The following is a 27,995-nucleotide window of genomic DNA, read 5'->3' on the forward strand; positions in this document are numbered from 1 at the left end:
GAAGATTTGCACAGTGCTCACAGATACATTAGCTCACACACAGAGGAGAAATATGGCTATTAAGAGTGCTAAAGTAGCCCAAGGTAACTTGGGGATGGATTTCTACCATTTCAAACATTCCAACATCTCCACAATCGCTGAAGTTCTAATCAGTCTATCAGCCTTACAGAAGGTTTAGTAGAAGATGCTGTGCCTTTCAGGAACATTTTTCACCAAGACAAAACAAAAAATCATGTAAAATAGGGCTTGTCAGTCCAAATAGAAGAGTCTTCCATGTTCATGTTGACTACTGTGGCCTAAACACTGCAGTCTGCTTGAATAAACGTGTACTATCTTCTGGAATATAAGATTCAGACCTCTCTTTACTTAACATGTTTACTTGAGAAAAGTTGCAATTACGTATTATTGTTTTTCATGTACCTTTAAAATGTCCACAAATCTTCTGGTCAGTTTTACAACCAAGGTGATATACTTCTTTAAGACAGGTCAAAAAAGTTGAAATGCAAAGTGCAAAGGAGGTTAGTATTTCTTGTCTCTGTAGGAGGTTAGGATCCTTTCACATGCCTTGAGGGCATGTCAGAAAGCAAAAAGATTCTAGCTATATCAGGCTCAGAAACTTAAGAAGTAAACTCTCAGTGAGTTTTCCTTGAGAAGAAAGCTCCAGGGCACTGTGACTTCACACAGGGCCTTCTGCAAACTTGTTTTCCTATGATTAACTCCCCCAAACCACTCAACAGAGAAGGTGCAGCTGTGGTTAAAACAGGCCCAGCTATAGCTCACACTAGCTGGGACCTTGGGGTTGGCCATGTGATTCCAATTTTGCTCTTGTGGAGAGTTATGGAGTCCAGAAGCCTTCAAAGAATAATGACAGGTCAGTTTGTGTGTGACCAGGTTCATTTCTAACCCCTGTGAGGTTAATGCCTAAAGCTGTGAAAGTGAAGCCAATGTAGAACACAGAAGTTAGTTTAGAGATAGAAGAAACACAAAATGCCTTGTGAAGGAAGAGGCAGTGAACACAGCCAGGCCCAAAAATCAGTTATGTGAACTTTACCCAGCAAGGACACAGGGACATGTCTTAATCAAGCCCTATGAAACCCATGTCATGTCATCATTATATCCTCTGGATGATGAACACGAAGCTATGGTATTTGATATTTGCTCTGTTGTTGTCCAGCAACTTCCACACATGTCCTGTGGCTGACACACACACACACACACACACACACACACACACACACACACACACACACACACACACACACATTTTTAAAGAGCTGTTTTACTTTCCCATGAGCTCCTATAATGTGAAGCTTCCTTGCTACAGACCCAAAGCCATAGGTCCCATTAAGATCTCCAGAATCCTGATGAAAACCTGAGAATGAGCACTTTTTTCTGGAATGGTGGCTTACCTGAAGAGTATAATTCACTCCAGCTTTTATCAGATGCTTGATCAATTCTGCTGAATGTTGGAAATGAACTTTTGCTGAAAAATATTAAATTATGATATTTGAAAGAAATGAATTGATTAGCACCAGAAACTTTTAATATATTTTCCAAAGAGCATAAGTGTCTTACACACATTATTCACTTGGAAGACCTGTCATTAATTTTAACTAGAAAGCTGTTAGGTAAAATAGTAAAGTGTCATTTCACGTTATAAAACAGAGCACCAACACAAGGAGGTGTCATGACTAAGGTGAATTTAAGTATCCAATGGCATTCTATGCATATGTGTATGTTTGTGTGGTCGCTCCTGTGTGCAGGTATGCATAGGCATGTTTGTGAATGTGTGTGTGTGTGTGTGTGTGTGTGTGTGTGTGTGTGTGTGTGTGTGTGTGTGTGTGTGTAAGTCAGAGGAACACTTTGGTTGTAATTCCTCAAGTGCCTTCCACTCTTGATTTGAGACGTGACCTCCCAATAGCCTGGGACTTTGACAAATAACCTAACGTAGCTGGTCATCAGCTTCCTTTTATCCACTTGTCTCTGTTCAGCATCTTGTCAACACTGGGATTATAAGCATACACCACCCACCACCGTGCCTGCAGTTTACTTTTCACTTGGGTTCTGGGGAATCAAAACCCTGGTCCTTACACTTGGGAGCCACCTGCCCAATAAATATGAGGTCATTTAGATATATTTTGTGGAGGATAATTCCCTTTTGTAATAAATTATGTATTTTGTTCTTGATAAACATTGAAGACAATATATGTCTTGCCTGCCATGAATACAGTGAAATATCTTCATATACTCACTTGAGGATTTCTAGAATCTAGACTCAACCAGACACTGACACTCTGCATTATTTTTTTAAATTACAAGTGGGCAACAGTGAGATGACTCAGCAGAAAGGGTGATCGGCAGGAAGTCTGGCAATCTGAAATCAATTACTGGGACCCATAAATGGTGGACAGAGAGAACAGGCCCCCAAAAGTTGTCCTCTGGACCCACACACATGCCCTCATAAGCATGTGCACTCATACATATACACGACATATATAACTATATGAATAAATAATTAAAATCTCATGCTAGAACTGAATGTCCCATGTTGAGAAGATACAGTACGTTGCTCATTATTCAGTGTTAACTATTTGATGCAGCACAAACTGCTTTTACTCTTTTTTCTTCCTTCTTCCTTCTCTCTGAATGTAAGGTCTCAAAGCTTCGGAATACACATCTCAGGAGCCCTGCATTTAGTAATGGCTTTGTCTGAGCTAGTTATGAAAGCTTGGCCCTGCCACTCAAATCTTTCTGTGCTACAGTTTTCTCGTATTCTGCCTAGGCTATTTCTCTTACTCTATAAATATATTTAGATTTCCATAAATAACTTTAAGCTAACATTTTGTATCTGTCTTTGTCAAAGTAGGGCAGCCTTATCAGTGGTCTGAGCTTCCTTAGGCTCTCATTCCATGGTGCAGAATAATCTTTCTATATAGCAGAAGGCAAACAGTTCCAGTCATTCATTTAAAATATACTCAAGATCTTTCTGAGCAATTTCCTATTATAATTAAGAAGAAAAATCACCAATTCTAAATAACTATAACTTGCTTAGTATGTGTATGTGACTATGAATACAGACTTATGTGGACAATGAATGAGATTAAAAGAATCTCATATAATTCATGTATATTTTTTAGTAGGGAAGATATATGGAAAGAACTCCATCATGTCTACATTTGGATATGGCTGAAAAGATAAACATGCAAATGAATTGTTGTGGGGGAAGGGAGAGAGAGGGAAGGAGAGAGAGAAAGAGAGAGAGGGAGAGAGAGAGAGAGAGAATTATGATGTGTGTGTGTGTGTGTGTGTGTGAGAGAGAGAGAGAGAGAGAGAGAGAGAGAGAGAGAGAGAGAGAGAGAGAGAGAGAGAGAGGGAGAGAGAGAGTATGGGCACATATAGAGAGATTAGAGGACAACCTTGGGTGTCAGTCCTTGCCTTTCAGCTTATTTGAGGCAGTCTCTTGTTTGGCTCTGGGCACACTAGGTTGCCTGCTTAGCTAGCTTGCAGAACTTCTTCTGTCTCCACCTCCCATCTCTCCTTAAAAGCACTAAGATTACAGGTGTGCACCACTGTGTCTGGCTTTACTTGGATTCTGGAGATCCAAGCTTAGGTCTTCACTGAACCATCTGCCCAGCCTCCCCAATGAGTTTTCAATGATTGCTTTCTGTTTTGTTTCCAATGCTGCTGTATGCTATTTTTCTCATTTGAAGGACTAATTGGGACAATAAAGTGTGACTGAATAAGTGGATGGATTTCTCATTTTTTTTTCTGGGCAATAAGAGTAGCTAGTCTGTTTGTAAGGTTCCTAGCAGTGAGATCAAGACCTGTCCCTGGCACTTAGCCAGCTTTTGGGAACCTGTTCCTCATGCTGGATTCTCTTGCCCAGCTTTGATACAGGGGGAGGAGCTTGGTCCTGCCTCAACTTGATGGGCCATGCTTTGTTTAAGCCAATGGGAGAGGCCTGCTCCTTTCTAAATGGAGACAGAGGAAGAGTGGATGGGAAAGGGGATAGATGGCAGGAGAGGGGGAGGGACCGAGGGAAGAGGAGGGAGGGAAAACTGTAGTCGATATGTAAAATACATTTAAAAAATGTTAATAAAATAAAATAAATTTAAAAAATCATCAAACACACTCAAGTCAGTTTCTCTATAACTGTGTGGTGAATGTGGACATGTGTGCATCTGTGGTCTGTGCATAAGCATGGCAGACATCCCTCTGAATCTGTATATAACATGAGATATATGGAGCACTTGGTCTGAAACTGAATCAAATAGGAAACAATATGGTTTACAGTAATATCAACAATTTAATGTGGTAGTTTGAATGTAATTGGCCCCCATAATCTTATAGGAGTGCTACTATTAGGAGGTATGGCTTTGCTGGAGTGAGTATGGCCTTGGTGGAGAAAGTGTGTCACTGTGGAAGCAGGCTTTGTGGTTTCCTATGCTCAGGATACTGCCCAGTGTCTTGGTCGACTTCCTGTTGCCTGCAAGATGTAGTGCTCTCAGCTACTCCTCCAGCACCATGTCTGCCTGCACCTCGCCATGCTCCTTGTTATGATGACAATGGACTAAACCTCTGAAACTGTAAGTGAGCCACCCCATTTAAATGTTTTCTTTGTAAGAGTTGGCATAGTCATGGTGTCTCTTCACAGCAATAAAACCCTAACTAAGACAATTAGTACAGGGGTTTCAAAGAGTACTAAAAAAATTCTAGGGTGGTATCTAGAGATAAAATCATTTAACTTTAACTATAATTGGTTCAGTTGGCTCAATCTTCATAGTGAAGGGGATAAGAACCATAGGACCCAGAACAATCCCCACATAAAGTTCTGTTTTTTTCCCATGACTTATTTCTCTAATTTAGTAGTTAAGAAAATGGCTACTCCATAGGACAGCATTTTTGTGCAGAAGAAATAAGGCATTATTAAGTGCTTTTAGTGCATTTTCTGACACATAGTTACCAATCAGAAAGTGACTTCCTATGACTGCTATTGACATATGTGGATGGTCTGACATCCTTTAGAAGCATGTTGTGCATCATGCAATGTGGCGAGTAATGGAATTATTCTGAATACATTTCCCAATTTGTACTAACTGTAGATTTTCAGAAGTATTGTCAAGAGAACAAAGATTTCCTATGTAGGCTGCACCAGGCTTTCTTTATCTCTTTTTCTTTCTTTCTTTCTTTCTTTCTTTCTTTCTTTCTTTCTTTCTTTCTTTCTTTCTTTCTTTCTTTTTTTTCTTTCCTTCTTTCTTTCTTTCTTTCCTTTCTTTCTTTCTTTCTTTCTTTCTTTCTTTCTTTCTTTCTTTCTTTCTTTCTTTCTTTCTTTTACAATTTACATTGTCATGAGAGGCTCAATAAAACAAAAGGACTATGAACTGGAGTTCATTACTGTTTTCCTCTCTCTGATTTTTATTTCACATGGGAACCCAGGTTAACACATGGTTCTTAGACCTCATAGCTCCTTAACCTAATTTTAATTAAAAGACACACATATGCAAACATGGAGGCAGATACCGGCACATTCATACATACACACATATACCACATGCATTCATCTGATCCATGATTTAACTACATCTTGACATTAAAATTTTTTGTTCCCTAGTCAACACTAATCACAATATGGTATTTGGAAGTGGCCAGTGGATGCTGTATATATGATTGCAAGATTAGAGATCAAGTTTTCCTATCATTTCAGAAAGTGATATTGAATAGCTTCCTTACTTCCTTCCCATTTCCTGCCTGACATCTCATTCTCCATGTCACTTCCTGTACTCTTGTTCAGCAGCTTTGCAGGACCCTCTGCAAACAAGTCCTACATGTAAGAGGCATCCTTTTGTAACAGGACAGCTCCCATCAGAGAGAAGCAACAAATACAATACTTACTATCTGCAGTTCCGTGAATTATTAATATATTTTCTTCTTTTAGACCATGAATGTTATGCAGTACACTGGATGCCTGTAAGCAAAACACAAGTATATGTTTGTGTGGACAGACCTGAATGGGAGGATTCAACTTAATCTTTATATCAATAAAAAAAAAGGCCTTTGCCTTTTGCTGTTGTTGTTTTTACATTAGTTACCTGGTAAGTGCTTTCTTCCTTTGATGGCATACCAAGGTACCGCTCAGAGAAAGCTGAGGCTGTGATTGAAGGAGAAAACATCAGAAGAAGCAAACTGTCCCTTATTTCATTATTTATTTATGCACTTCAAATGTAATTGTCACGCTCCAGTAAAATCAATTGCGTCAGGGAGGTGATAACTCACAACAGGCTTTAATAACACATGATAAATGAGCTCAATTGAGTTTCTCTGCATTGGGATTTTGTTTTCCACCAATCAATACCTTAGATTAGAACTGTCTGTAGGACATACTCACCATACAACTTCATGTCTGAGATGGGTGCAACCACTGTTCCACATTTGAAAAGCTTCTCATCTGATTTTAAGATCATTGATGCAACATAGCCCCCATACCCCTGAGCAAAAGAAAAATTATAATAATGACTCCTAACAATGCTTGTACCTTTAGATCACTGTTTAATAATGCACATACCCCAGAGTTGCCAAGTGTAGAATGGAATGCAAAAAATTACTGTGTACATATGAAGATTTAACAGCTGTTTAAAAATTTATACAACAGGCTATTTTAACAACTAAGTAAAATATGAAATTAATTACATATCACAAAAATTCACGATTTCACAGCATGTATCTGGGAAATGCTCCAAATGCTTTGAAACAAAAGGAAATTAAATATTCTTTATATATAATTTTAAGACAATTTGGTGTGTATCCTAATAGAATACTTAATAATAATGATGATTATGTACAATCATCAAAGGAAAGTAAAACACTTGAAATACAGACCACAACTATATACTCTGCTTGGAATTTCCTTGCAGTGGCTAAGAACCCGTCACTCCAAAGTTTGACTCTAGGAGACCAGAATCTGCTACCATGGGATGAATGATCCTCTTTGGGGTAAGGATGATTTGAGATGGTAATTTTGAGAAATGACAGACTGGGGCTGCACTGACAGCTCACGTGGTAGTGTGTCCCATACAAGCATGTGGTCTTCCAAAACCCAAGACTACAAACCTGAAAAGCTGAGCATGGTGGCACACCCTTAGTGTCCTCTTGTTTGGGAGTTGGATGCAGGTCAATACCTGGAACTAGTTCACCATTGAACCTAGCATACTTGGTGAGTTCTAGGATCATGGAGATCTTGTCTCAAAATTCAAGGTGGATGGTGTCTGAGTAATAACAGCTACAACTGTTCCCATGCATGTACACATTTGCAAACATGCGCACACTTCCACACACAAATGTACATACTTAACACTTACACAAAGAAGAGAAGAAAAGAAAATCTGCCAGACATAGGACAGACAGGATTTTTCTGGTTGTAAGAGATTTTTATCTATAGAGAAATCTGTTGATAAGATATCTGCCTTCGGCACCATTAAGAGGGGAGACCTAAATTCCTGACCTCTCATCAGTGGGAAAGGCACTAATTAAAGAAGAAGAAAAGAATGGAGAGAAAGGAGAAGGGAAGAAGGAAGACAGAAGACACAGATGAAGATGAGAGAAGAAGGATGAGGGGGAGGAAGAGGAGAAAGAAAAGGAACAGAAATAGATGAGGGCAGTGGTGAAGAAGCAAGTTCAAATTTCTATATAGAAAAACAATTAAACAGCGCTTATTGGAGGTGCAGGGATGGGACGGGCACTGTACAGGAACCGAGGGAGGTCAGCAAGGTAGAAGTTACAAGTGTCTGATAGGTAGAATGGGAACAATATCCTGAAAAGAATGCACAATGTGAGGCTGTGAGCTCCAAATGTACTGAGGTTTGACTCCTGCCAAAGGAGTAGATTTTAGTTGTTCTTTGCACAAAAGCAAAAGCAAACAAACACAGAGGAAGTGTCCAATGATATCATTTCTCACTGTCCACGGCAGCAATCACTTTGTCACAGAGATATATGACATCATAAATCTGCATGACAGTATCATCCAGGGGAAAAAATCACTTACAAACTTTTTTTTTTTTTTTTTTTTTTTTTTTTTTTTTTTTTTTTTTTTTTTTTGGTTTTTCGAGACAGGGTTTCTCTGTGTAGCTTTGCGCCTTTCCTGGAACTCGCTTTGGAGACCAGGCTGGCCTCGAACTCACAGAGATCCGCCTGGCTCTGCCTCCCGAGTGCTGGGATTAAAGGCGTGCGCCACCACCGCCCGGCTTACTTACAAACTTTTATAGTAAATGTGTAATGGTGTAATTCAGTAGCTTCAAGGGACTTTCTTTTATCTTTGCTTTTCCCTTCCTTTCCCTCTCCCTCTTTCTTCTTCTTCTTCTTCTTCTTCTTCTTCTTCTTCTTCTTCTCCTCCTCCTCTCTCTCTCTCTCTCTCTCTCTCTCTCTCTCTCTCTCTCTCTCTCTCTCTCCTTCTTAAGCAAAGTATCTCATTAGCCTAAACTGCCTCCAACCTATTATTCTCCTGCCTGAGATTCTTGAGAGGTGGAGTTCAGGTATGTCAAGATCTTTCAAACTTTAAAGGGATGCCTGTGATACTGTTGGACACATTTTTTATTATATTTTAAATTTTTGTGTGTTTGTGTGCATACACGTGCATACCACTGCGCTGGATCATGTGGTGGTCAGAGGACAACTTTCAGGAGTCAGTTACTTCCTTCCACCACGTAGGTCCTAGGGATCGAACTCAGGTCATTAGGCTTGGTGGCAAGCCCCTTTGCCACTTGCCTTCTTGCCAGCCCTTGTTAGATGCACTGAGTTATAGGTTCTTATGGCACACTGATACAACAAAGATGCCTCCCATCTATCCCTGTGTCCTCTTTCCCTCCAGAATTCCCCAGAGTCGTAGAACAAGACAGGGAGGAAACAAAGAGGAGTAGCCAACAAGCCCTCAATGAGAATTTGATGAGACCCTGGGCCTGGGAAGATGCCCCCGCCGGAGTTCTCCAGCTAAGGTCTGGTGCACACATCCTTGGCTTCTTACTTCTCCAGGAGCTGTGTTTCAGTATTTTTTTTAATATGAAAATTTGGAATGTAATGAAGCTAAATAATCTTTAAGACTTAATGATAGTGAAAGCTGTGGAATTTAAAAATCAAATCTAAAATGTTGCTTTAATTTGATTTATTTCAGAGAAATAACTTCTGTTTTTAATGGAACAAATCAACACTGGCAGGAATTAGAATAAATTAAATTTTAATTGCTCACCATCCTCTCAATCATTTCATGTTTATTCACTGAGGCAAAAGTTGAACTTGAAAGAGCTTTTGGAAAACAGACTGGGAGACAGTGAAAGTCAAATATGAGTTCTTACTAGATGGGGATATGCTGGGTTTAATTTTCAAAACAGTGTATACTTCAGGTAGATTCTGAGTTTGAGACTCTTCCTATTGACCTGCAGCCAATTAGAGGTGGTTTGCAGTGGGTGGGGAGGGAAACATTCAACAGTTTGGTATGCTCTGCTTCTACTATCCCAGCGTTTGGTTTCTGTTCATCAACACTCTTCCAATCACAGAAGTTTTAGTGGAGGATCCAAACCGGAAATTAAAGTTTGTTTCCAAAAACCAAAATGGTATATGTATGGCAGTGGGATAGATCCCTTTCATCCCTCAGAAATGGCTGGTTTTAGCTATTGTGGGACATTGGATAATCCAGACAAAGAAATGGAAACTGATTGGTTCTTTCACAAGAGTGCCAACCCCACTCCCAACCCCAGAAATGTGAAAGTCCTCCTCAGTAGTTCCCCTGGAAGGAGGGCACCAAGACTTTGTTTCAGAGAGAAAGAAGAGTCAAGAGGTTGGCAACTGTAAACATTGAAGTGAAAAGTACATCAATATACCTATGAGATCCTTTCTCTATCAGTTTGCTTGCCTGGGACCTGTCTGACTCTGGGTCCCCAACATGATTAAAATACATTGCATATATACATTAAATTCCCAATAAGTAAAAATATTTTTAAAATTTGGTATTTTGGAATTAACACAATTTTATCAGCATGTGTCTCTCTACATTAATTCTGTTTCATCACATCTTTATCTATGCACAGGTGTATGATATGTACATATATACATATATGCTTGTATGTGTGGTCCTTCAGTTGCTCTTGTGGCACAATGCATGTGCAGAGATCAGAGAACAATTTTGGGTATGGGTCTTCCAACTTCTGGTCATTGCTGGATAAGGCAGGCTAGCTGTCCTGTGACTTTCTATGCATCCGCTATGTCACAGGAATGGGCTTAGAAGTGTGGGCTGCTGCCTCCAGCTTTAAATGGGTTGTAGGAATTTGAACTCACATTCTCCTGTTTATGTGACAAAATATTTGCTCACTGAGCCATGTTCTACCTCTGATTGTACACATTTTTACAAACCCGAGAAATGGCTTGAGCTGGTTTCAAGCTGTAAGAAGTTCCTTTGCAGCTAATAAGATGCAAAACTGTAAGTATTGGTTCCCTCTTTGTAAGTCAAGTTTAATATGTTTTATAGTCACTCTGTTATCTCTGAGCATAAGACCAGCCCTGGGAAAGACATGTTCCTTGATTTTTACTGTTTGGTCTCATGCCAACAAGGTCTCCTTATGGGAGATTTTTACTTCAACTTCTCCTGGAAAGAAAGGACAGCAGATAAAGCACTTGCTGTCGAGCCTCATGACCCGAGTTCAATCCCTGGAACCCACTCAAAGGTGGAAGAAAAGAATTGACTCCAAAAGGTTGTCCTCTGCCCTCCACAATGCACCACACATGACATGAACGCGCGCGCGCGCGCGCGCGCGCGCGCACACACACACACACACACACACACACACACACACACACACACACCCCAATAATAAATAAACATAAATACATTAAACTGGCTTTCTCATCGCCCATCTATGACTGTCTTTCTGCCTCACATCATCTGATACTTTACTGCTTATCTTCCATTTATTTCTCTGTAACAACCAGAAATTCAATAATGTGATCTTTTCTGTGTTTTATTATTAGACCACTTAACTCTTTTAAAAATTGTTTTACTTTTAAGTTTGTGTATGTGTTGTTGTTGGTGGTGGTGGATGCATGTGAGTTTGGGTGCCCACTGAGGCCAAAAGAGGGCATCAGATCCCCTTCAGGAAGAATTACAAGCAACTGTGAGCCTGCTGGTATGGATTCTGGGAAATGAACGTAGGTCCTTTGAAAGAGTAATGTGTATTCGTAACTGCTGAGCCATCTTTCCTGCTCCCCATATAGCTCTGTTAAAAGTGCTGGGTACAGAGTACACAGGATTGGTTGGAGTAAATTAATCATATTGCCTGCATTGTTAAGTGATCACTGTTATGCTGTCTTCTAGAATGATGTTTATAAAATTTTTACTATTTTTCATGCAGGCTCGATTCATATCAAACATTTTTTAAAAGAAAATAATTCAGAAAAGTTTTGATTCAGGAGTTTTGTGACCTTTCACAACTAAGAAGTTTTGTTTTAAAGAATAAAATTAAAAAAAAATGATTATATATTTAGGTGAGGTGAGGTTAGTTTCCAAAGAGTATAATTTAAACTAACATTGCTCCAAGCTTCCAGTCTAATTACTGAGTAAAAAAACACATGGTCAGTTAAACATGTAGCTGCTAAAATCTTTTCATTATCCTACCAAGCCAGTTAGCAAATAATAGAGAAAGCCATCATTCACAAGGCCATTAAAATAAACACATCAGACATAATGTTTAGGAGCCAACATTACAGTGAAAATACTTGTCATGTATATATGTGTTTGTACCTGTGTGTACACATATAAAATAATACTCTAATGGGAAGGCAGGAGAAGATATAAAAACTAGACAAAGGCTGTTTCTTGTGGATAATTTATTTGTCCTCAAAGGAATTTATTGCAAAATTGTTTAATAAAAATTTTAATTTCAAACTGATGAGTTAACCCCAAAGAAAAGAATATTCCTTTACAAGGTAAGTGGGGGAGGACTCAGAAATTCAAGCCTCTCACCATCTTGCTGCCCCCCCAATTCCTTCAGAATTGTAGAACTCCCCCACCCTGCCACAAAACTCTTTTTTAAGAAATAATAAGTATGTCCAGTGAAATGGTGTAGAGGACAAGGATGCCTGTCCCTAAGGCTGACGATCTGAGTTTGAGTTCCAGGACCCACATGATAAGCAGAAAGAAGTGACTCCTACAAATGACCTTCTGACCTCCATATATACAACATGGCATACACACACACACACACACACACACACACACACACACACACACACCATCCATAGAGATGAACAAAATCACAACAAACAATAAAGCCATAATTCACCAGAAGACAGATTCATTCTGCACTTACAGGGAGTAATAATGATCTTGAAACGTGTACTATGGGGACTAATCTGGTGAAGGGCAACCGACCAGTTCACTTCTATAATGAGAAGGGCTGATGCACCCACCCTTCCCAGACACTGGAAACTAAATAAATCATTAAGTAAGTTTATGACTAGAGACTCCATGAAGGACAAGTCTGACTATTTGGAATGTATTTGATACCAACATATTTAGGAACATGTAATATTTCAAAGTCATTTCTTCCTAAATTATAAATCAACTGGTAGTTCACATGACTTCTGTAATTCAATCAAGGAACAGACCACAACTCTATTACAATTAAGGGTAAAACAGAAGAATGTCAACACTGCTTTCCTGTAGAATAAAATAATAAAATCACTCTGGGGGGAGCAAACACGTTGGGATTTAAGACATATTCACAGTAAATTTTAACAACAGAGCTGCTGGGAGTGACCCTAGGGAGTAACTCACAGGGGTGCTCTGTCAGAAATACTTGCATCTCAAAGGCAGAATGCTAAAAAGAAAAAATAACCGTAGGCATTTAACTTACAGCTAGAGAGGAAAATGAATTTGTAAAAGTAGAAAATAATGATAAGTGTAGAAACTGGTGAAATAGCAAACACAGAGAAACAGAAAAAATAGAGCAGTGGAGCCAGAAAAATGTAGTTCACTGAGAAAAAACAAAAAGGAGAGATGGAGAGTTAGACATGAAGAGGGAGCAAGAACCTGAAACCCTGAGGAGGTTTGCCCCTCCCTTAGAGAAGAGCCACAGGAAAGGAGGGTGGAGCCATGCTGAGCCTGGAGGGCTGCTGCCCGCTCCAGCAAGGCTGCTGCCTACTTTTTGCTATCCTGCTTTAAAGGCTGCTTAAAATGGGAACATGTGCCTTCCAAGGCACTAACAGTAGCTCAGAAACAAGGGATCCCCACTGGGTGTGGTGGCTAACCCCTGTAATAATACCAGTATTTGACACAGTGAGGCAGGAGGCTCATGACTTTGAGGCTTGAGGTCTACATAGTAAGACTATCTCAAAAAACAACAACAACAACAAAAAATAAACAAAACATCAACAACAACAAACCATTAAATCAAACCAACAAAACACTTAAAGAGAAACAGAATGAAATAGAGCAATCTTCTTACTTCCTTTTAGCTCTTTCATCTAAATATTAACTGTTTCTCTCTCTCTCTCTCTCTCTCTCTCTGTGTGTGTGTGTGCGCGCTCACACGTGTGTGCGTGCATGTGTGTGTGTGTGTGTGTGTGTGTGTGTTTAGCCCAGAAGTCAGGGTTCAGTATTGTCCTCTGCTCTGCCCCACAAGGATTCTCACTGAACCTGGAGATCACTGATTCAGCCAGACTGGCTGGGCAAGAAGCTCCCGGTATCTTCCTATCTCTTACAAACACTGGAATCCGAGGCACATGCCATAACACTCAGCTTTTATATGGGTTCTTAGAAACAAAACTCAGGTTCTCATCCTTGTACCTCAATAAGCACTTTCCCCAGTGAGCCACACCCCCAGCTCCCAGCCCTAGGTGTTTTTCCCTTTTACTGTTCATTTCTAACACCAGACATGAACTGCATGCTTGAGAAATAGATCTCCAAATAAGCGAGTCAATGAACACAATATGGATTATGCAATTTTAAAGGGTAATACAGAAAATTAAAGTACCATGACTAATGAAATTATATATACATACATATATATCGGTATATGGATAAATATGTTCAGTATTTTTATTTACCTTTCCAAAAATGCTTAATCTTTTGGAGTCAATATATGGTAGTTTCAGTAAATATCTGAAAGGACAAAAAATATATATAGTTATAACTTCTTGAGTCAATCACATATCTGGATTTATGACTCACAGACAGATAGACATATACAAACACTCTTCCAAAACTTTAGAAATGCTTTACTGTGGGCTGAGGTGATGGTTCAGTGGACAGAAGTGTGAGGACCTGAGTTCAAATCCCTAGAACCCTCATAAAATGAGGTAAAGTAGTGAACACCTATAATTACAGAGTTCCTTCAGCAAGGTAGGAGGTAGAGACAGGAGCTTACCAGAAGCTCATGGGAAAGGTGGCCTGGGGTGCACAGGGGTGACATCAAGAGATATGGTGTCTCAAATACAGTGAAAGGTGAGGATGGACATCTGAGATTGTCTTCTGGCCCCCACATTTGATGGTAGCATGTATGTATACACCCCCACACATACATGCAAACACACACTCACACGTACCAGGGGAAATACTTTACTTTAAAGGCGTTCCTTACATGGAAGGCCTGTATAGTTCACAGTCTTCTGCTCAAAGCCATAATCCAGCAATTTTTCATCATTTGGGAGCTTATTACAGATGTAGAGTCTTCAAGTGTACCCTGGCCTGCTGGGTCAGCTTCCTCACACCATTCCTGGCTGATCCCTGTATACTAGAAGCAATGACCTTACCTATTATACCTTCACTCCACCCATGTTAATAGTAACCTTGAGATGTTAAAGAATTAGAGTTAAGGGTGGATGAAATTGCTTAGTAGGAATGGTGCTTGCTGCAAAAACTAAATCTGCATGTAATCTATGTGGTTCAAGAAGGGAACTAACTCCTGCTAGTTGTCTTCTGACCTCTACACCTGTGTCACAGTTTGTACTCACCTATACCCATCACACATCACACACACACACACACACACACACACACACACACACACACACACACACACACACAATGTAAATAACTTTCCAAAAAATGTAATGATATTTTAAAGGAAGAATTATAAATAGTTGTGGACATAGTAGATAGTGTAGATTTCTGTCAATAAGTGATACAGTGGTGTACTAGTTCTGCCATTTCTATAAACCCAACGTAAATTCTAATTACAGGGAATAACTATGATTATTCTTTCATGATGCCACTAAGTGTGATAGATGCTTGAAAAATGCAAGAAAGCTACATGCTCAACTTAGAAAATTGGTAGACCCATAAACAGACATCTCTGACTGAGTAATGTGCCACATTACATAGATTCTGCAGTTATGGAAAACAATAGGAAGACATGCACCAACTTACTTTACAGCTGCTGCTTGGTCCTTTGCTTCTACTGACCCTATCCTTCTGTGAATCTCCTGCAAAACTTTCAGGCCCTGGAATCCACTTCCTCTGCCATCAAATCTTGCTACAATGACATTATCAGTGTCAATAAGAACGGAATCCCAGTCAACATGGAACTTATCTGTCACCATCTGGCCTCCTGGTTCTTCATCCCTGCAAATGTGAGCATACTTGATCAAATGAAAAGCAATTGGCAGTTTGGTAGAAGGTTTCACCTCATACTAACTGATTAACCAGTATGGAAATCATCAGTGTTGGCTATTAACATTTTGGTTAATTCTTGAAAAGCCTAATGGTTAATTCTTGATGACAAACCATTTTCCCTACATAAAGTTTTAAATAAAGAGTACCAAGGATGAGCTGTCAGCATGCCTTAAATTGCATAGCTGAACCTGTTTAACTCATTTTTCAAAGAGAAAAAATGGAGAATATATGTGGTCCTTTTAAAAGACTTTTCTGAAGAATGACTGTCAACCTGACAGACAAGTCTATTTTTACTGGATGTCTTCAATGGGGTTCTAGAAATAAATGTCTTACCTATGGTTTGCAAGAGCTGAAGGGTCTGATAGAGCACTAACTCAGCCATGAAAACTTCATATAATTTAACGGGAAGTGTACAACCTTAAAGAATGTTAGACTCTGAAGAAAATACTGTATTAATATTTCCTGAGGGTTTTCTTCCTGTCCATGATGGAATTCTCAGCGAGAAGGTAAGCAAACAGTAAAGGGAGAGGTCTTTTTCAGCCTTCAAGCTAACAGCCAGGAAGGGAAGCAGAAAAACAAATGTCTGAAAAATTTGAAAGCCAGATGTCAAGGTGGACACGAAAATTACAGAACTTAAATCATTTCTCCACTGGGGAGAGGTAGCATGACTTTACACTGTCAGATTCAAGTGCTGATTCTTTTTTTTAGACTATAGAAAATACAGAAAGGGAGCTTTCCATAAAAATCACATGCATTGGGGATATGACTCAGCATAGAGGACTTGTCTAAATAGTGGGAGATCCTGTTTTTCATCTCTAGCATACCTCCACAAAAATCATCATCATCACAATCATCATCATCATCATCATGTTTCTCACCATCATTATAACCATCATTAATCTATTTTCAAGTCGTACGAAAACCCCATTTCCCCAAATTCTGAAAGTTATATGAAAGCCAGCATTCCTCAGGAACTCGTGAAGCCAGCTCCTCTCTACCCAAAGGAGCCATTTCCCTTGCAACTGACAGAAGGGACAAATGGCTATCTGCGGTGCCTACTGGCATACCAAAGCACAAGCTCACATTCAGGCTTCCTCAGTATCACAAGTACCTGTTACACATTTCAAAATCCATTTGGGTGTTCCAACTCTTCTCAGCTCTTGTCGCCTCCTTCCCTACCTTAAGCTTCTCCAGCTCATGGGTTCCCCCAACTAATGCTGAGAATTCTCCTTATAACTCTGCTATTTTAGCTAGGCTCTCTTTTTGCCCTATCTTTTGCCCATGTTCGCTTCATTTTCCTCTTTTGCTCTGCCTGTTTATCTTTTCTCTGCTCTGCTCCTGCCTCCTTCATGGCCAGATCCAATGTGCTGGACATATTCATTCTACTTTCTCTTTCTGCTCTGGACATTTCCAGATGTCTCTGGCTGTTCTCTCCCTCATGTCTTAAAACAAACAACAACAACAAAAACCAAAACCTTTCCCTTAGCCATACCATGGAACAGTCATGGCCATGTCATCAGTTTACACAACTATCACCATCATCATCACTTGTTGCCAACATCATCATCTTCATTATAACTATTATAACCATCATCATCATTATTATCACACCATCCTCATCATCCTCATCTAGTTTCACTAGGAACAAAATTAGGCACAGGTTACACAGGAGGTCACCCATGTGATTGATCTAAAAAGCATCTAAATACCTCATTCTGAAAAGATCTCCATTGTTACCAGGGCTACATTCCAAGAATCCTCCCCCCACAACTCACTCTTCAGGGGAAAAGTACCAGATCATTTTTCTTCTACCATTACATATGTGCTCGTACAGAGACACCAACCCACTAAACAATCCTTATCAATATGCTTCTGCTAGGTCACCATATTTAAAAGAAAGAAAGAAAGAAAGCAGGAAGGAAAGAAAGGAAAAGAAAAGAAAAGCCAATAAACCACCCCAGGAACATTAAGCACTGAGCATACATAGCACTTGCATGTGTCAAGTCCAAAGAGATTCCAATTAACTAAATTCCAAAAACTAGTGTCTTCATCGAGAAATGACAATCTTGGCTCTTCTGAAACTGGACTATAGAAACATTGCTAAAAGTCCACACCCAGCCTTTGTTTAGGAATCTGCAAAATGGGTTTCTGCCTGCCAGACAGGTCTATTTCCCTTGTCATATACCTGTTGCATTTCAAAACCCATGCTGGCTCCCAGGTTCCTTCAGTTCCTGTTCACATATACTTGTTATACCTTTCAAAGTTCATGCTAGCTTCCAGGCCATTTTCTCCTCCCCAACTCCTCCACTATGCTATCTCCCAGGCTGTTACAGTTTATAGGCTTCCCTCCTCCCAGAGAGCCATTCAGTCTCTATAATAACAGAAAACCTACCCCCTCAGCTCCACTATTCTTGCTTCCCCATATAACAGCAAACCTACCCCCTCATCCCTATCAATCTTGCTTATCTTACAGATAGCTTTGGCCATCATCTATCTGCTTCTTTCCTTCTCTGCTCTGGACTCTTTCAGATGCCCCTGTTCTCTCTTACCTATAATAAAAACCCTACCCCCAATCATGGAGCAGCCATTTTGGTGGTTTCTTTATTGGTCCCTTACTTACAGTATGGAACTAAAAATTAAGGGAAATAAGTGGTTATGGGCAAAATAAATTTTGTCCCCTAAAGTTCAGTGAGTTTCTGATCCCTGGCATTACAAGATGTGACTATATTGAGACAGAGCATTTAAAGGGACAGAGAATGTAAAATGGGCTCCTGAGGTTGATGGAGTCCAATCTCATTGGTGTCCTGTAAGTTGAAAAATTGAAACATAAAAAAAAAAAACTATAGACACCTGTACAACAAAGGAGTCAAGAACAAGTACCACATGAGGACAAACCCACAGTGACACCACCTGCAAGCCACCAAGGAAGACGCCAGGGGAAGGCTACCATAGTGACACTGGTTCTTTTCTGTGTTTAAAATTTAAGAATGTATTGTATTTAATACACTATTATTTATCTCAAAAATATGGTGACTGGAGAGATGGCTCAACAGTAAAGAGCACTTACTGCTTTTGTAAAGGACCAGAGTTTGGTTTCTAGAACCCGCTAGAATGACTCACAGCTGCCTATAACTCCAGCTCAGGGGATCTGGCATAGTCTCCGGTCTCTATGGCATCTGCACTCACATGCCCATACTCCATCCCCACATAGACACAATAAAAAATAAACATTTCTTTATGAATGACAAAATAATGTGCATTAGTGTAATAGAAACTTCATTCTATTCCTCCCTACATCCTGGGCCACACATTTTGCATTTGCTTTGTGTTTTTGGTAGACCAGACTTCCTCATGGTAGGACCATTGATTATGCACTAAAGACACTCTTCCTCGCCTTAAAGGACATTGAATACCCTTTTGCCTTTAAATGGGATCCAGCACTGTCTCCTTAGCCAGATACAAATATTGTTTAAAAATTCTCATGAGAGCATAAGAAATGCAGAATCCACCTCTTTCTGTCCTACTATTCAAATTGTAACATGGAGTCAAAAGATGAACTCTCATCACTACACAGGTTGAAACAGTGAACAGCATGGTTATTAATGAGCCAGACATAAAACTCAAAAATAGACTGTTAGTATTATACACACGAAATTAACCTTGGGATAAACATCCGAGACAGCACGTGAAATAACAGAATAGAACCAACAGAAAAGGGCCTTGGGGACATCTCCCAAGCAGAAAACATAGAATAAGCAGGGAGAAAACACAATCTTCTAATGATATCTGCTGTCAAGTTTCACTACATTAATTCTTATCCTTTGGCCAATTTCATCTGAGATAATTTCTAATGGCATCATTGAGGGAATAGAAAGGGAAGGAGGCTAGAAGATCTTTTCTTTCATTTGTTTAAATATTTCCATCATTCCAGAGCTAGAACATCCTTTTCCAGTTCCTTTGCATTTTGAAAGGGTTACACCTGCATCACTTACCATTAAATGGCCCCATAGCACAATTTACAAACAGGTCAGGGACAGAAGCATCCATTCTCTTCTTGATATGGATTCAATGACTGTACACCTCTTAGCTATTAGAGTGAAAAATATTCTATACACTGGCTAAAAGAATGTGGAAGTAGATTCGGAGATGTCTCAGTCAGTAATGTGCTTGACACACAAACATGAAGCCCTGCATGCAATTTTTACAATCCATGTGAACAAGACAGTCATGGTAATTCATGCCCTTAATACAAGCAGTGTGCCAGTAGTGAGGGATTCCTGAGGCTTGCCCTCTAGCCAGTTTATCTGAGTCAGTGAGTTCCAGGTACTGTGAGAGACCTAGTCTCAAAAGGCATGGTGGAGAGAAATTGAGGAAGACACCCGATACCCATCTTTGGCCTCTATATACATATGCACACATGTGTATACACACACACAGATATACACATATAGACACAAAATAAAATTTTAAAAATGGAGTATTTATAAATAGGAAATGATGGTACCAGTTTCAATGGAAGGTACTCAAACAACTTCGGAGGGTTTTCGGCACCATGCCATGAGCAGCTGGATGGGTTATGAAGGGGAAGCCTTCTGTTCCAGGGACCAAAGAGACTTTCTCATTCTTTTTTTTTTTTTTTTTGGTTTTTCGAGACAGGGTTTCTCTGTGTAGCTTTGCGCCTTTTCTGGAACTCACTTGGTAGCCCAGGCTGGCCTCGAACTCACAGAGATCCGCCTGGCTCTGCCTCCCTAGTGCTGGGATTAAAGGCGTGCGCCACCACCGCCCGGCCTTTCTCATTCTTATATGTTACCATGCCTTGCAATGTAGCCTACATTCCAGGAGTCAGGACCATTTTGATAAGAACTGGGGCAACAATTCAAGGTACCTTATGCTTCGGCAGTAGGGACTGCTCAGTGGGGTTAGGGGATTGAGAACTTGGGCAAAGTTGGGGGTGATGGGTCACTGGTGACTTGGCAGCAGAAGACTAGACTTGTCTAGAGTGGCAGAAGGAGGGAGGGCATCCAGGCTAGAGCAAGGGTTGGATTTGGAACAGAGGCCTCTTGTGTAGGTAGGCCTTGCTCTCCACAGTAAGGGAAAAAAGTCAACTCTAAGAGCAACTTGAGGCCTGTTTGTACTCTCCAACTCTGTCCAGAGGAAGACCATAGGAGATGTGGCTTAAATTTGGGGAAGAGAGAACAGCAGCAGAATAGAGGGCCTGTGACCTAACAGGGTAGGATGGCAGCAGGATTGGCCTGGCAGAAATGAAGACTCTGAAACACCAGACCCCAAGAAATGGGAATTTCCCAAAGAATCTCATGCTAGAAGAAGAAAGAGAAGACTGTCAGCCCAAGCAGAGCAGAGGAGTGCTTGTCTCCCTGTAAGAGATATCACACAGTTCTAAGAACATGACAGACCCACTTGCAGGATGTCACTAGAGCTAAGAAATAGTGTTTCAGGCAGACAGGACAAAACTCTGCCCACAACTGCTTAGATGTGCATATCCCTGGTCCAGCAAATAAAGTTTAATTTTTCTTCAGGACATTGGAGATGGGCTTGAAGGGGCCACTGTATTTCTTTACCCCTCTTTCCAATGTGGCCACATTGGATATATCTAATGTTTCTGCTCTGTCTTCTAATAGTTCAGATGTTCCATTGGCTTCTCAAGGACAGGTGGTCTATACTTGACTTCCTGAGGCATACATATTGACCCCAAGTTTGGTAACAAAAATAGAAGACTACACCTATATAAAACAAGCAAGTGACAATTTTCCCAGTAAAAAGTGTAATTAATTCATCACGGGATTCCTGTGAGTACAATATTGAGACACGCAATTCACAAGACAGAGATCTGGATTGATGGTGAATTCACAGTGAATTAACAGACACTAACTACACGCTATTAGACTGAAGACTCAACAGGTGCCTGTTTTCTTCTCCCAAAAAAGATCAAACTAAGCCCCCCTATGCCTGCCACTTAGGACAAAGGAGTGGCAGTTTCCTTCTGTGACTGTTAGAGAACTCAGGCCTAAGAAGGATCTAAGGAGAGGGGAAGCTCCTCAGAACCAAAGGAACTTTGAACTGCAGTCTCACCCAGTTTGGGACTCAATGCTCACCTCTGTGACATCTAGGATGTTGCTTAGTTTATGAGGTTTGAAACTTTCTCATCCTCTGTAAATCTACAGAATTCTGACACTTCATCTGTTCTTGAAAATTGAGGGATCTGTCTCTCCCTTCAGAGCTCACCATCCTTCTCCACCTGACAGTTCTCTCTCCTAGTGCTCTCCCATCCTGAATGGGAGTCTCTGCTTTCAAGGCCTATGGTCGCCGTGCTTTCTCTGCCTCTCTTCCAATTCTCTTGCACTTCAGGATATGACCATGGCTGTCCATGACTGTGAAGCTCTCTCCTAATAAATCTCAGCTGAAGGGTGATTGTGTGTGTTTGCTTCTTTCTACAAACCTTTGTTCAGTCAGGCCACGTTCAAAAAGAGCCTCAAAAGTCCATGATTTTGGTGTTCATTCAAACCTTGAAAGTGTACTTCATACTAGGTGGGGCATCATTGACAACTTTGGTAGTTATACCATTCTGTTTTCCTACTCATCTAGCTGGATTCTAGGAATCAATTTATCAATAAAAATATGGATGTACTAACACAGATGTTTAACCCTATCTTACTTTGATGTGTTAAATAAACAAAAGCAGCAGCAAAATGCTAATGATGTACAGTGGCTAATAGCAGAACCATATAACATATCAGTATATTGAGACACAGAACTGAAAAAAGTACAAAACTTGATAATTAGATAATTTCATCTTTTAGCACTAATACAATTATAAAACTTGCTCAGAATATATTCACTTAAATATTCGGCATATGAGGCTCATTTCTACAAACAAAGAAACCAGAATTCTTAACCAGCATAGGACTAAGAGATGACGATGTTGAACACCCCTTACGTGTCTACACTATTTTGAGACTTTTTTTTTCTGAGTTTATACATTTCCCTCATTTATTTATTTGTGTGTGTGTGTGTTCACATACAGAGGCTATAGAACAAGCTTCAAGAATAATCTTTCTCCTTCCACCTGGGGAATCAAGTTGAAGTCTTTAGGCTTAGCCACAAGCACCCTATCCACTGAGTCCTCTCTGTGGTCTCATCTTCCTGATAATGTTTCATCTCTAAATAGATGGTCACCATATGGGACTCTACCTACCATTTCATGTTCTTAGTTGTTCTCAACCTATAAAAGAAGAACTATGATACCTACCCTGTTCTTATCCCAGTATGTGAGAAAATTACTTTCTAAAAAAAGGAAATGTGCTATGAACTGCACATAAAATAGGTGGGCATTATTTAAGTTCGAATATCAGGTATGAGATATTTCATATGTGATAAATGAGTTCCCATCACCATAGAAGACACATCACTGTGGTCCACATGCAATGGTTCCCAGGGCATTAGCATTTAGAGGTAATAGATGTTATTTCTTACAGTTACCCATCTTAGCAGTGCATCAAGAACACAAGAAAAAAGCTTCTAAAGTTCCTGATTTCCATGTTTGGCTCTTTGGTGTTGCTGTGGTTCGAATCTAGAATGAGTTCCAAAGGCCCTAGTGTCAAATGCATGGTCCCCATCTAGGGACACCAGTTGGAGGTATTTGAACTTCAAAGGCTACAGTCCAGAGGGAGGTCATAGATTTACTGCAGCGTCATTTCAAAGTATTGTGAACTGTGATGTGGGAAGAACACAGAACAAAAGAGCTTGACTAGATATAAAACTCTCAGATTCAATTCTGTATTCATTGATAACCATCCAGTAATTATTATAATATGGATAAATCTACTGGCAGGTCATGATAGGTAATATTAAAAGCATAGAACTTGATATAAACCAATAAATTCAATTCCACTTCAGGAAATAATTTTGCCCTGCTCATGATTCTGGGGATGGCAGACATGACATATTCTATTCTTAGTTTCCTCCTGTTAGGATAAGAACAAATTATGTGCATGCATGATTCTCTAAGAATTAAACATAGGGGATTGGGGAGATGGTTCAGTGGATAAAGACCTTTCCAGGAAATCGTGGAGGCTGAAGTTCAGAATCCTAGCACCCAGATAAAAAGCCAAGCCAGTATGGTGGCTTGCCTGTAATTCTAAGCTCTAGAGTCAGAGACAGGAGACAGGATTCAGGGAACAGATTCCCTGGCTAGGTAGACCAAACCAAAATCTCAGAAAGAGACCCTTGAGGTGGAGAGTAATTGAGAACGAGAGTTGATGCTAACCTTGAACCTTTCACATGTGCCCACATGTAGGTCCATCTATATGTATGGGAACATACATATATGCATCACATATGCATGGGATCTATACATATTTAGAATGATGTATCTAAAATAAAATAATGGTACCTGATGTTAATTCTTATTAGCTTAAGGATACAAGTTCGACAGGAAAATTATAAGGTCAAATAGTGAGGAGATGTGTAAGCATCAATTTTCAGCATCATTCAGAAAAACCTAAAGAAATGAGAAACTGATTCACCTCTAAGGCTAAATTAATACATGTTGTAAGTGCTCGGATTATTTAAGCTCCTATCTTTCTCTAATTCATCTTATTCTTGAAAATCTTTATGGTTGACTGATTCATTTGGTTTTTTTTTTCATTTTTGTTCATTCATTCATGCATTCTGTCAATATTCATGGGGCAGGATTATGCTCCAATTAGTGTGCTGAGGCAACACAATACAAAGGAAAGAGTTGCTTGGTTAACAGATGGAAAAGTGAAACACTGCCTATTCTCGGTCATGGTTACATATTAAAAACAAGGACATGCAGAGAATTATCTGGAAATACATCTTCAAATAAAATATTACTAGATCTTTTTAAGTTGGGCAAAGACTGTGGCACCATGAGCAAATATATATTGAGCCAAGATCAGAGAGGTGTACTTGGCTGGGATCAAACGGTTTCTTATATCTAGAGGAGCCAGTTTTTGGTAGCTGCTGTGAGGGCAATGTCATCCAATGTAAAATCCCAATATTTGTCCTCACAGTGGGCAGAAAAACAACAGAGAGAGAGAGAGAGAGGACCTGGAGGGACACCAAAGGACAGAAAAGTCAAGCAGGAAGCAGAGTGGTAACCTAGAACAGAAGTACTCAGATAGGTCATCTACTGTTACAGAACTTACAGGCAGCATTAATCAAAAGATCAGGGTAAGGAATACAGTCCCATGACCTCAATGACAATCATACCACTGATTGATATATTTACTTTTGTGTGACAGGATTTCTTGTATCCTAGCCTGGCCCCACACTTACATTGTAGTTCAAAGATCACCATGATTTTCTGATCCTTTCTCGTCTCATCCTGAGTGTTGGCCTTACAAGTGTTGGGTTTATATGTAGCACTGGGGCTGGAAGCCAGGCATCATGCATGCTATGCAAGCAATTTATGAACCGAACTATATTTCTGGACATCCCAATCACTGTACACCAAGCTCTTCAGACCAAGAAATGATTTCTGTCTCTTTGTAGACCAGATCTACTGCACAAAACAGCAAAAATTGTGATGCTATAGTTACTAAGTCATTCTTTATGACTTAAGTGGCAAAAGTCGGGCTATTTTCTCCTCAGCAATATTTAACTCATGATTACTGAAAACACAATCAACTATTACAGTTTTAGAAAGAGAAGCCATTTCATCACTAGAAAATAGAGTTTACTTTTAGGAGGAAAAAGTGTGTCCTTCAGTTCCAAGTAAATTCACTCAACTCCCCATGCAGTGGAACTTTCCAGTTAAAAAGAAAAACGAATTAATGCCACTTTCAGGAAAATTCATGTGACTGGAGACAATCATATTAGGCAAATTGAATCCATCTTAAAAGATAAGAAATAGCTTAAAAAAAACCTTTATGCTTGCCATTGTCTAGATGTTTTAGCATAAAGTTCTAGACATGATTATACTCATCAATAGAAATTAAAGCATACATTATTGGTTTACATGTGATATATTCTGCACAATTTCTGATAACTGATATCTTAAAACCAAGGAGTTGGAATAAAGTGAATTAATATGTAATACAAGCAGTATCTAAAGGCAGAAACAGGAGTCGGAATATAAAAAACTGACTGCAGTCCTTGCTTCAGCAAGCCAGAATGCAGCAGTGTAGATTCCATGAGTCTGACTACACTACTTCATCTAATCTCGTAGTAACCACCTATTAAATAACTTTATAGGTCCTACATCACACATTTCATATTTATACTGTTATATTTAAATGTATAAAATAGCACTATCTTTAATAAAAGCATGATTATACTTACAACCTACTAAGCACCATCTGAAAGTGTTTATGTCCCAGATAACACTATGATTTTGTACAATTTATTAAGCAAGTATGATTATATTTAGAATTTATTAAACACTAAGTGTAAGCATTTATGCCCAGACAACACTTTCATTTTGTATAAATATTATGCATATAAAACACATTGCACACTGTGCATATGTAAGGACACACTATTAGTCCCAATTTGTTTACAATATAGCAGTAGCTTAGAAGCATTAAGCAGTGTATTGGGAAGCCTAAGAGCTCCAATTGGAAGCCAGTCTCAGCCAATGTATCTACTACTGTGCTTCTTAAAAGAGACCGAGGTGGTCCTTTCCAGTGCGACAGATTTTTAAATCAACTTCTTGATTTAAGGTTCGCATCCTTATGTAGTCAAAATCAACCAGATGAAAGGACAAGTTTGAAGCCAAGAAGATCAAGTTAGCATCCCTCTTCAAACAGAAAACATCTGAAGGTCTGGTCTGCTTTCCACAGTGAGTGCCTTGTCTCTGCAGCAGGGAGGCATGGAAGCATGAATAACTGCCTCCATATCCATTTGAATAAAGGAAGCACACCCCAAACATAATGCCATTCCTTATCTTCCATCTTAAAGGTCATGGTACCCTGAAGGATGCCTCCTAGGGTCTCTTCCTGAGGAAACTTTAGTTTTTAATAAATTTGAGACAACAACAAGGACAACAAAATCCCTATTCCCAAAGGACAACGTGACTGTGATACAGGACTATCCTCCTAGCCAAACTGCCACTGTTTTCAGTTTTGCTGGGACTATTCATAGGAGAAGAGGGTCATGGGACCTTCATCCAAGCCTTTAGCCACCCTTACCAGTTACATGCCATTCTGCTCCAAATGCATTGGCACAGAGTGCTGAAGAGGGACTAGAGTATATAGGTTGGGAGGGGTGAGGGGAAAGCAGCTACATAACGTTATCAAACCTGCTGGGAACAGACTTTCCAGTGTGGCTGCTTCAAGGTTGTGGTAGTTTGAATATAATTGATCCCCATAATCTCATAGGAAATGGCACTATTAGGAGGTCTGGCTTTGTTGGAGTAGGATGGCCTTGTTAGAGGAAGTGTGTCACTGTGGGGGCAGACTTTGTGGTTTCCAATGTTCAGAATACCACCCAGTGTGCCAGTCAATTTCCTATTGCCTGCAAGATGTCGGACTATCAGCTCCAGCATGTCTACCTGCACGCTGCTATGCTCAACACCGTGATGATAATGGACCTAACTTCTGAAACTGTAAGCCAGCCCCAATTAAATGCTTTTCTTTATAAGAGTTGCCATGGTCATGCTGTCTCTTCACAGCAATAGAAACCCTAGAAACCCTAACTTAGACAAAGATCACCTATCCTCCTGCCTAAAACCCCTTTCCCATTGCCCTGTAAGTAAACCTAATGAATTCAGTCATTCCTCCTGGGACTGGAGAAATCATATGTAAGTTTGTTCTGAGATATTAGAAGGAGGTGTAGATGTTATTTATGTCTCCCCAGGGAAATTATTATAATAACAGTGAGTAAGAAAAAAAAGTACTTGATTTTCCAAGCTTTTCTTATATTAGTGTGATTAGTATTTTCCTCAATATATCATATGCATAGAAGAAAACTGGTGAAAGGGAGGAGCAGAAGAATTAATAAAGAGCAAGTAAAAGGTGTCTGAGAAAGCTCCCACTAGAATCGCAGACCCTCTGTCTATGAGGGTCAAAAAACTGTCTGGATCTGAGCTAGATCTCTCAACATCTATATAAAATATCCCCAGTGTGATAATGGTACACACTTGTAATCCCAGACTTGGGAAGTAGAGAGATATGGATCCCTGAGGCCAGCTACTCAGCCAGTCTGGCCTGCTTGGCAAGTTCCAGGCAAGTGAGAGACTCTGTCTCCACAAAAAAAAAAAAAAAAAAAAAAAAAAAAAAAAAAAAAAGAGATGGTAGATAGACATTGAGGAAAACATTTGACACTGAGTAATACTGACCTCTGGTGTACACACACACACACA

The 27,995-nt window shown here is 39.7% G+C and overlaps 1 protein-coding gene across 3 annotated transcripts in view; it reads right to left on the reverse strand.

Moving 5' to 3' along the window:
- Positions 1-27,995, reverse strand: part of Dpp10 (dipeptidyl peptidase like 10) — a 725,523-nt gene that overhangs the window by 6,215 nt on the left and 691,313 nt on the right. For all 3 annotated transcript variants that reach the window (XM_052736764.1, XM_052736765.1, XM_052736766.1), the window contains 6 exons: positions 15,407-15,601; positions 14,086-14,140; positions 6,386-6,485; positions 6,090-6,148; positions 5,893-5,965; positions 1,410-1,483 (listed from right to left, as the gene is read on the reverse strand). In XM_052736764.1, coding sequence (XP_052592724.1) covers positions 1,410-1,483; positions 5,893-5,965; positions 6,090-6,148; positions 6,386-6,485; positions 14,086-14,140; positions 15,407-15,601 — 556 coding nt within the window. The remainder of the gene's footprint in view (positions 1-1,409; positions 1,484-5,892; positions 5,966-6,089; positions 6,149-6,385; positions 6,486-14,085; positions 14,141-15,406; positions 15,602-27,995) is intronic.

Source organism: Peromyscus californicus, unplaced genomic scaffold (assembly GCF_007827085.1).
Source record: "Peromyscus californicus insignis strain IS unplaced genomic scaffold, ASM782708v3 Scaffold_14__1_contigs__length_90479793_seg_2, whole genome shotgun sequence".
Lineage (NCBI taxonomy): Eukaryota > Metazoa > Chordata > Mammalia > Rodentia > Cricetidae > Peromyscus > Peromyscus californicus.